The sequence below is a fragment of the Brachionichthys hirsutus genome, chromosome 4, assembly GCF_040956055.1.
Source record: "Brachionichthys hirsutus isolate HB-005 chromosome 4, CSIRO-AGI_Bhir_v1, whole genome shotgun sequence".
Classification (NCBI taxonomy): Eukaryota; Metazoa; Chordata; class Actinopteri; order Lophiiformes; family Brachionichthyidae; genus Brachionichthys; species Brachionichthys hirsutus.
In genome coordinates this window covers 6,972,857-6,982,574 of record NC_090900.1, presented here as the reverse complement: position 1 = coordinate 6,982,574, position 9,718 = coordinate 6,972,857, and the positions used below count along the sequence as shown (strand labels likewise).

At 38.0% G+C, this 9,718-nt stretch overlaps 2 protein-coding genes across 4 annotated transcripts; both read left to right on the top strand.

Annotated features, from left to right (window-relative positions):
• The first annotated feature begins 640 nt into the window (after positions 1–640).
• nmrk1 (nicotinamide riboside kinase 1) lies at positions 641–4,435 on the top strand. 3 transcript variants are annotated; one of them, XM_068760859.1, is made up of 7 exons: positions 641–867; positions 1,707–1,797; positions 1,906–1,954; positions 2,233–2,395; positions 3,017–3,088; positions 3,245–3,351; positions 3,520–4,435. In XM_068760859.1, exons 1-7 carry the CDS (start codon positions 815–817, stop codon positions 3,606–3,608), a joined length of 624 nt encoding a protein of 207 aa, XP_068616960.1. In that variant the 5' UTR covers positions 641–814; the 3' UTR covers positions 3,609–4,435. The 3 variants fall into 3 exon arrangements, with proteins under 3 accessions (XP_068616960.1, XP_068616959.1, XP_068616961.1); XM_068760858.1 differs by having other exon boundaries at positions 3,194–3,351; XM_068760860.1 differs by lacking the exon at positions 641–867 and adding an exon at positions 1,211–1,319 and having other exon boundaries at positions 3,194–3,351.
• A 1,278-nt stretch (positions 4,436–5,713) lies between these two features.
• Positions 5,714–9,555, top strand: LOC137893086 (gamma-glutamyl hydrolase). The gene is made up of 9 exons (XM_068738521.1): positions 5,714–5,839; positions 5,991–6,105; positions 6,422–6,472; positions 6,553–6,637; positions 7,162–7,300; positions 7,576–7,682; positions 8,258–8,351; positions 8,425–8,562; positions 8,940–9,555. The coding sequence occupies exons 1-9, from the start codon at positions 5,722–5,724 to the stop codon at positions 9,056–9,058; spliced, it is 966 nt and encodes a 321-aa protein (XP_068594622.1). The 5' UTR covers positions 5,714–5,721; the 3' UTR covers positions 9,059–9,555.
• Positions 9,556–9,718: the final 163 nt, after the last annotated feature.

The window sequence follows — 9,718 nt, the reverse complement described above, 5'->3', positions numbered from 1 at the left end:
TGTTACCATAATATGGAATTGTAATAAAAAATATTTCTTATATTTTGACGTTCTTCCAGTGTGTTTTTACATAAATGTAACAAGTAAATCATGGATAGGAGAAGATACATGGACGTAGTGAGGGAGGAGGAGTAGCTGGTGTTGGGGAGGACTGGGTGAAGTGGAGAACGTTGATTTTCTGTGGCGACCCCTCACGGGACAAGCCGAAGGTACAGTAGTAGTAGTAGTAGTAGTAGTAGTAGTATTAACAAATTAATCATGGGATTGATTTAAACAACAAACTCATTGTAAAAATAATTAAATGTTTTTTTAACCCTCAGCCAAATCTGTTAAATGACCCATTATCTTTTCTCTGAAGACGATCCATATTAACAGTTTCCTATCATAGCAATGACTCATCACGTTGTAACATGAAAGGCTTCATGTTACAATAAAAATATTATTAATAAATAAATATCCAATCGAAACATATCGTTTTTATTTCAATCTTTTCGTGTCATTGATCTTTTTTTGTGGCAGAAATACATTTCGAGTTTGAATTTCCTTTTTATTAATGAGTGACGTCACCGCTCCTTCAGTGACGACGGTGCTACTTAGCATATGACGCGGACAAACACGCACCGGACAATTTGGTGTGACGAATCCACCTAAACTGCATTCTTTTTCGGAGGCGTGAGGAACCCGGAGAACCCGGAGAACCCGAGGAGAACAGAGCACGCAAACCCCGCACACAAAAGGGCGTTCTTCCTGCGAGGCGCTTCCCACTGCGCCACCGTGCGGCGCGCTGCTGAAACCACGGAAGTTAAAATATATTATGCGCTGGAAAATATTTTCTCAAATGAAGACGCTAATTGTAGGAGTTGGAGGGTGAGTGGACCGTAAACGTGCCTGTTATTGATCTCCTATCGCTTTGTCTTTTCAGTTTAAGATTTTGCAATGCTTCTTGGGGACTTGTTGTGGAAGTCACGTGACATGTTTGGTAACTCCGTAACGCTACTTATTGATATTTACTCAGCAGCATTGGGAATACGCACAAAGAGAGTTACACGATCAGTAAGTACAGCATGTGGCAACCATAAAGGGCAAATGTGTCCGTAATTCAGTATTGTATTCAGAGGACAGCTTTTGCTTTCTTTTTTACCCTGGCTCTGTACAGGACAGAGAGCTCCTTAAAGCTGACCCCCGCCATCTTGCTGCACCTCTTAACGATACTGTTCAGCCTGTTTTTGTCCTTCACAGTAAGGGACCCAAACCAGCAATTAAAAGAGAAGGTTAAAACAGACTCAATAAAACAAGAATAAAACATCTTCATAAAAGAGGTATCCACACTAAAACTTCTCAACTTCCAATTTAAAGTGTGTTGGGCTTCAGATGTGACCGCGTACTGACTACTGTCAGACCGACACTGGAAAAAGCTGATATTGAACTAATATTGATATTTGCAACATGATGTATAACACGCATATTTTAAATAGTTCCGTGAAACTTCAAAATGATCCTTACAATTTGACCAAGTTGCAGTACATTAAAAAAAGAAGCATATCTTTCTGATATGCTTTCTGACAAAGCAGATTCTGACACAAGTGTCACTGTTGAATTGAGTTCCGTACTTTTTTTTAAAATTCACTTTTAAGTTTTGAAAGTGAATAAAATCAGTAGTATTTGTGCAAGCATTAAATTCTGTGTATGTACCTTTTGCTTTTTAGGGTGACCAACGGAGGAAAATCTACTCTCTCGGGACATCTACACCAGCAGATCCCAAACAGCTGCATCATTGAGCAGGATTATTATTTTAAGGTAGGCTGTGAGCTCTTCTTTTAATCCACATCACTGCTTTTTAAATGCTCATGTAGTGATTCGGGAACTTTAAGCGCTTGAATGATCAGTGACTGCTCTTTTTCTCAGGATGAGTCCATGGTGCCAGCGGACAGCAATGGGTTTCTGCAGTATGACAGTAAGGGCACTATGAATGAAACAAATCCTCCCAAAAGACAGAAGAGCTCAATAGAGTTGTAAAAAGTACATTTAAAAAAAAAAACATAAAGCAGGGGGATGAGGAACAGGTGTGCAAAGGCTCCACCGCTCGGCCCCGCCTCTGCCACCTGACACACAAGGGAGGAGACGAGACGAACCCAGAGAGACATACCAAATCATAAATGTATAATAAGTTGTCATGCATGCACATGCACACATAATTGGACCAATACATTCTTGTCATTTCATTCTGTTAAGTGCTTGAGGCTCTTCACATGGACGTGATGATGAGCGACGTCGACTCGTGGCGAAGAGACCCCGAGTCATTCCTGAGGCAAAGAAGCCTGAACGCAGCATCATCACTGCAAGACAAGGAGGTGTTTGTGCTGATAGTGGATGGCTTTCTCATTTTCAACCACAGGTATATGCAAAAGAGGCTTCAATATTTACAGAATATAAAATCGTTTGAGTTTAAATCCGAACATAAGATTCTTGTAACACTTTTGTTCAAGGACCCATAACTACATGTACAATATTTACAGGCTTTTCTCTTATTTGAAAGATTATTCCAGGTTATTTTAAGAAATCTGCGGCATCCTTTTTATAGGATCAGGATGCAACTGGTTCTGGCTTGTACCGCTTTTCTTGTAAAGATGACAGTGATTGCAGGCAGCAAGAAAAGGAGATGAGTTTTGATTATATTGTGACTCAGTCAAAAGTTTTGCTGAGTGGGCTGTGATTATGCATGTATTCATTTGGAACATATATTTTGAACTTGAAGAGTCCTACTTGAAGTCCTACTTTTCAAAACACCAATGAACATTTTTGCTGACAGCATTCCATTGTTAGCATCAGTGGAATTTCTGCATATACTTTTTTGTTGTTGTCTGGAAACATAATAAATATAGATGTCTAAATAAAGCATCACTGAAAAATGATACATGTGCAAAAGAAAATATTGTGGTAAAGCTAGACACTGTTGCTAGGTTACTTCATTATAGTATACTCTAGATAATTCTGATGGTTTGTTTTTCCTTTCCAGGGCTCTGAATGACCTATTCGACAAAAGATACTTCCTGGAAATACCTTATGAAGTCTGCAAGACGAGGCGGAGGTATCGCATTTTGTCATGAGAAAATAAGTCTAATTTTCAGGGGGCATAATCTTTTTTTTTTATCCTCTTTGTTACGTTTTCATGATTTATTTCTTCCTACGTTAGATTTAAAGTTGAACATAAACAAACAAACAAAAAAGCTTCCTGTTTCACCAGTTCGAGGTCTTACACGCCTCTTGACCCTCCTGGCTACTTTGATGGACACGTGTGGCCAATGTACCTCAAAAACCGGCAGGCGATGGAGAGCGTGGCATCTGGAATCGGTGCGTGTTCAGTGTCTCTTCCGCTTAAACAGATTTATTGAAGTAGTTGTGTTGTTGTTTTTTTGCCATAAAACCTGGACAAACAACAAATAATGCAGCTGCTGCCACGGCAACAGGAACACGAGTTTTAAATGGTCGGCTGAATGATGAATCTTTTTTGTTCCCCAGTGTTTCTGGATGGACTGAAGCCAAAAGAAGAGCTGCTGGCTGCAGTGTATAAAGATGTTTATCAGGAAATGGAGAGACTGAAATGTTAGTCACAGCTGAGCCGACTCCCATTTAGACAAAGTTCCCTCTGTTGGGACTTTGCACCATTAAATCCTAAATTAGAAAACGCCATTATATTTTACTCTACTTTATGCTTCACCAGGGCAGTTACACATCAAGTGTTATATGTTATATATATATTAAATGTTAACAGTTAAACTTGGCAGTGTCATAATTCTGTTATTAAACACTTATCTAGATGCAGACATCTTGAATAGTTTTGTGAATGCATCTCATACCGAAGCAGGTGTGAAAGGATCGTTGTGTTTTCCCAGGTTACTGTTTTGTATTCAGATTTTAAAAGAATTGCTCATTTGCAGTTAAAGCCTGAAGCAGTCAGAGTTTTTATGTGTTTGCACTTTGAACATGGAGAATGTTGGTATTGCTCATGTCAGGAAGGTTTGTTTTTCTCTGCCTTTGTGTGACTGAGAGGAGCAAAAACAAACTGCATTTCTATCTTGGATTCTGAACTGAAGATGTTATCGTGTCTACAATCGCTAATTTTGCAGATGAAGGCTAATGAATGAGAAATGGCAGCGTACAAGACTCCAAGTGAGACGGAAGTCGTTGCCATTGCAGTGACAAGTTGTATTTTTTGTTTTACTATGAAATTAAACTTGGACACGCTCAAGTTGATGTGATGTCTGTCCTATGAAATCTCCTCACAGCTGATTTATAATGTACAGAGGATTTGAATCCACACGTGCATATATACATATAATATTGACTTCTCATGCAATTGCTTTAGTTTTTAAATATCACTTTCAATCATTCTAACTTGAATGTATTTACAATATTGATTTGTCAAATATTAAACCATGATTATTTGATACTCTGTGTGAGCATCCCTTTTTTTCTTTTTTCGGAGTCTGTTGAATTGTATACAAGATAGAACAACGGAAAAGACAAAAACAAGAAAGGACACAAAAAGAACACGCAGGTAACTGAGAAGACACTGAAAGCCTGAACCATTACTGGCCATCTGTGCCTGGTGGGGTAATGTAAATACTCAGACATCTAAATACAAGCATATTCATTTATGGTGAGCAAAGAAACGGGGAACACGGACACTAAACAGTAAGTATTAATTTATTATCCTGAATCCAACCGATTCAAATGTTTGTCCACAGGAACAACATTTTATGATTTCAGTGTTTCAAGTTATTAGACTAAGCTTTATTTAAAAATATTATGTACCGTAATTGAATATAAAAAATATATTGTTATACCCAGTTCACAGTTTTTCCACCTCACTGGTGTCTGGTAAATGTCCATCTAGTAATCCAGCTTTATGCAAAGGTTTAGAGCAGTTTTGTATATAACAATGAAAGGGGAGAAATTTCAATGGTTCTGCATTTATTTTTTGTGGGTTAGGGCTACTGTTCCTTGGATACATCTTGATTAACTGCAAATAGAAAACAACAAATTAGCAGAATTGTACTACCAAGTATGCTTAAAGTCACATCACAACTCTTGTCAGCATAATCCTCAAATTAATTTTACATTTCTATTTATGCACATTTATTATTAAGATGTTTAAACTCAGAAAGCAGCAGCCAAAATAAAATGCTTTACTCTTTAACCTTGTTTCTTCCATCTGTGTCTTTTTGTCAGTTTTATTTATTTTTCTTTCTTAATAGAATACCGCTCAGTTTGTGCACGCCTCTCTGTTAAACCACCCATGATTGATTTTTTACAGAGATTCTACTTGAATCCGTACTGTAAACCTGTTTGACAGAGTAAAACAAGTGCTGCCCTCCAAAATTCCAAATTCCAAAAAATAAATAAAACTTTATTGCAAAACCATCCTCTGATTCAGGGAACTGCATTGTTTCACACGACATCATAAAGATTTCACCAAAAGTCCAGAGCATTCAGCAGATGTTTATGTTTATATCAGCATTCAGCTGGTTAGACCAGCATGTGTGTGTGTCATCTCGTGCTCTCGGGTAAACCTGGACATTCCTGACTTCCCTGTCCTATTTCATCCGCCAGCGCAGCTGCGGCTTCTTACATAACCCAGCCTTCTCTATCGGCCCTGCCCTTTTTAAAGGCTGAATTGGTCTGGTTGTTCACTAAGGAGTATATAGATGATATGAAAGCATGTCGACTATTGGACTTTCAGCATATATGTGTTTGTTTTTTGCTGGCTGCTTCTGTTGCTGCAAAGCTATGTCGGCTAAGCTCAGGCAGGAGGCTCGGAATGATAGACCTGTGATTGGTAAGTGAAGTGTTACTATTATTGGAGACTGACAAGATAATTTTGGAGGATTCAAACATTCAAAATATAGCCTCTGCAGTCATTTTCTGTTTCATATATTTTTTTTTTTTTTTTTTTTTTACCTTGCCTATCGTGCATTCTTGTCCCTCAGGTATTTTGACACAGATGGTTTCAGATGAAGCCATGAAGCCATTTGGGAAGACTTACATACCCGCCTCTTATGTGAAATACGTTGAGTCCGGGGGCAGCAGAGTAATGCCGATCAGGTGAGATCTGTAATATATGCAGAAAGATAAACCATCAGATTCATTTGAGATGTTTCATAGATAATCATTTTAACATCTAATACCTGCAGAGTAAAAAGACATACGTCTTTATTCAGTTGTATGCGAGAGATTTAAGGATAACGTTTGCCTTTGACATTATCGTAAATTAATTCACTTACTGTTGACATTTTTTCAAATAAAAGACAATTTTTCTGTCACCTTTTATTTTTTTTCCATCTGCGTGAACTTTACTTCCTAGCTGCCCAAACAAAGTAAAATTATATACAGTACTAAGGAAACACTTTCCCCCCCACAGACTGTATCTTACCACTATTGAATATAAAGCCATCTTCAAACAGATAAATGGGTGAGTGATATCTAGCTTATTGTGCTTCTCATCGCTTCCGACAAACCTGTCACTTCTCTAACTCTGTGGTGTCTCCTCAGCCTGGTTTTCATCGGGGGGGCCGTAGATTTGGAGAAGTCGGAATTTGCCAGAGTGGCAAAGATCTTTTTCACACTTGCTCAAATGGTTTGTACAGAAGAACATTTCTTCCATTCTGGTGGTTGTCATCTCTCTCTCTCTCTGCTTGCATTATCTACATATCACTTTTTCTTATGACATTTTTTCCTGCTAATTTCTGTATTTCTGTAAGCTTTTTGAGTGGCAGAGTATCACAGAGTATTCAGTATTTTCATTCATCAAGGTACTTTTTCTTAAACTTCATATATTGCAGAGTAAATAAAATAACAATTGTCTATGCCACAACATTTACATATACATTTCTATAGTTGTGCAATACTTAATTTATGTTATTTTTTTGCTCAATTATACAATATGATCCTAAAAGATACTGAAGCATAATGTAGCTGACATATGCATAGCATCGTTTTAATATTACTTTTCCATTAGTGTTTTAATACTCATTGATTCAGGCTTAGCACTGATGTGATGACAACGTTCATTGTTGATATCATAGCATACAATATAAATGCAGGACTTCCAACAATGAACTCTACTTTTTTTAGACACAAACCTGACTCACTGTGTTACAGGCCAACGATGCTGGAGATGTCTTCCCCATCTGGGGCACTTGCATGGGCCTGCAGCTGCTGACTGTACTGGTGGCTGGTGAAAATCTGCTGACAAAAACACCCGCTGAAAATATATCATTGCCCCTCAACCTGACCGCAGGTCATAATTTGCTGCTTCATCGTCTTTATAAATATAAAACATTATAAATGTTATTACAAGTTAACTCACAGCCTTGTTTTAAATGATGAATCGAAGGGACATGCTCCAAATATATGTTTTTTTGGAGAAGCTATATGTACTACCACTGTCTACCACGCGGTGTCAGTAGAAACAAGTTAAAAGTTTTATTTTAAAACTCCTGTCTGAATTTGTATTTTATTTCAACATACATATTTAATTATTTTATTGATACCCTTCTGTCTGTTTCCCTGCAGAAGCTGCATCCAGTAGAATGTTTGGGAGTTTCCCCAGTGAGCTTATGAATGCTTTGACCACAGAACCTCTGACCGGCAACTTTCACCACTACGGAGTCACAGTAAAGGTGCAGTTCATCCCTCTGTTTACCGGAGACATTACATATCTATCTTCCACCTTCGGTTTTTGTGTCTTGTTTTGGTCAGTTCATCAAGAAATGTAATTTTACACAACCAGTCAGTGATCTCGACAGCAAGTTTCCTACATTTTCTGTTCCACAGGACTGAAGTATTTGACTCAGCAGGGGCGTAATAAGATATACAGACATGGGTATATAGTGTGTGTGTGTGTGTGTGTGTATGTTTTTCTTAATAATGTTATATAATAAAGCTGTCAAACAGCAAACTTTTGGGCAAGCAAAATTCCAGAACAGTGAGACTACACATGACATGCATGCAGACAGATCTTTATTATTGTCCTGTGACTCCATGACACATTTATCTCTCGATGCTCTTGAGATAGATGAATAAGGCATTTTTCATTGATCACATGCTGATCAAATCAAAGCCTCACTATTTAAAATTAATCAGAAGAATTATGTTTCTTATATAAAAATGTATGTAATATGGACCAAGAAAATAATAAACAACTTCAATAAATAGGTCATATTTGCCCCGAGTAATGAGACGAATGTTCTTGCAGAACTTCCAGGGAAATAAGAACCTGCACAATTTCTTCTCCATCTTGTCCACAAACGTTGCTGAGAACGGAGCCCATTTTGTCTCAACCATAGAAGGTAACGAAAAATGTCCTCCAGCAGACTTGTCATAGCGGGAAACCACACGCTCCATAGATATTGTTTTCAACAGGAAGGCAATATCCCTTCTATGGCACCCAGTGGCACCCAGAGGTGAATCGTTTCCAGTGGGACAAAAGGCAGAGCTATCCTCACTCCCATCATGCAGTTCAACTATCTTCTCTGCTGGCGGAATTTTTGATTGATGAAGGTGAGATGACAAACACTGGTGAGAGATCACTTGCATGCTTTCCACTGTGCATCCTGCACGATGCTTCTCACCACCTCCAGATGTGTATTTTAGTACCCTTGTAAACCAGATCTTGGATATCACCGGCTATTCAGAGCTTTTTATTTTGATTTGCATGATGTTTCTTCTTTGGTCCAACAGAATAGATCAGAACAGAGGAATAAAATGGTGATGCTTTTGCAGTTTTTACACCATAAACACTTTAACCTACCCCATACAGATTTGTGTCTATGATTATTTGACCCAGTTGATCGTGGAGATGATTCATGCAATCTCTTCAATTGGTGTCTGTCCTCATGAAATCAGGACTCACTTCTGCTTTTATTTTATTTTTTCAGGAAGGAGGAGTTTCCATCGGTTTGACAACCCTGAGGAAGAGGCCTCATCTCTGATGTATAACTATATCCCCGTCTATGCTGCAAACTTCACAGGATATGAGCAGATCTACTTTTTCTGATTGTTTGAAGATGCCACTTGTTGTTTTATCAGTATTTCTCCATGCTTTTTTCATATGATTTGCTCTCAGTCTTCAGAAGCCTTTGCAATAAAGTGTCTGTGTGTATTCTAGGTTTCATGTTATCCATGTTTACCTAAGCAAGGGCTCTTAAAATACTTTTAAAGCTTTTTATTTTATTTTAAGTACTAATATCAGCTCATTCCCCTCCTAATTAGATTGACACATGGTGATCTGGAGCATCACCAAAAGGTTCTAAATTCTTCTTGGTATCTTTATACACCAGTCATGAAAAGTTAAAGTGAATCGGAGTTGATTGATTTTTGAGTCTATAAATGAGGTATTCAATGTTAAAACCTTTTTTCCTGACATCATTCTGGATCCGATCCTGAAGACATGCTGCATGATAGTTAATATCTGACCCCTTTATGACTGTGATATTCGGTGAGTGAATTTAATGCATATTTTACAAGATACTATAAATAAAAACTCTATTATGAATGGGAAAATCTGTTTTTTTTTAATTTTTATCCGGGTATCTGGATCGCTCTCAAACTTGTTATGGGATCTAGACCAAGACCCATCTCAACATCCCCTCTCATTGTTAACGCGTGATCCTTCGCCGCTCTCACGCATTAATGGGAGAACGACCCATCGGAACAC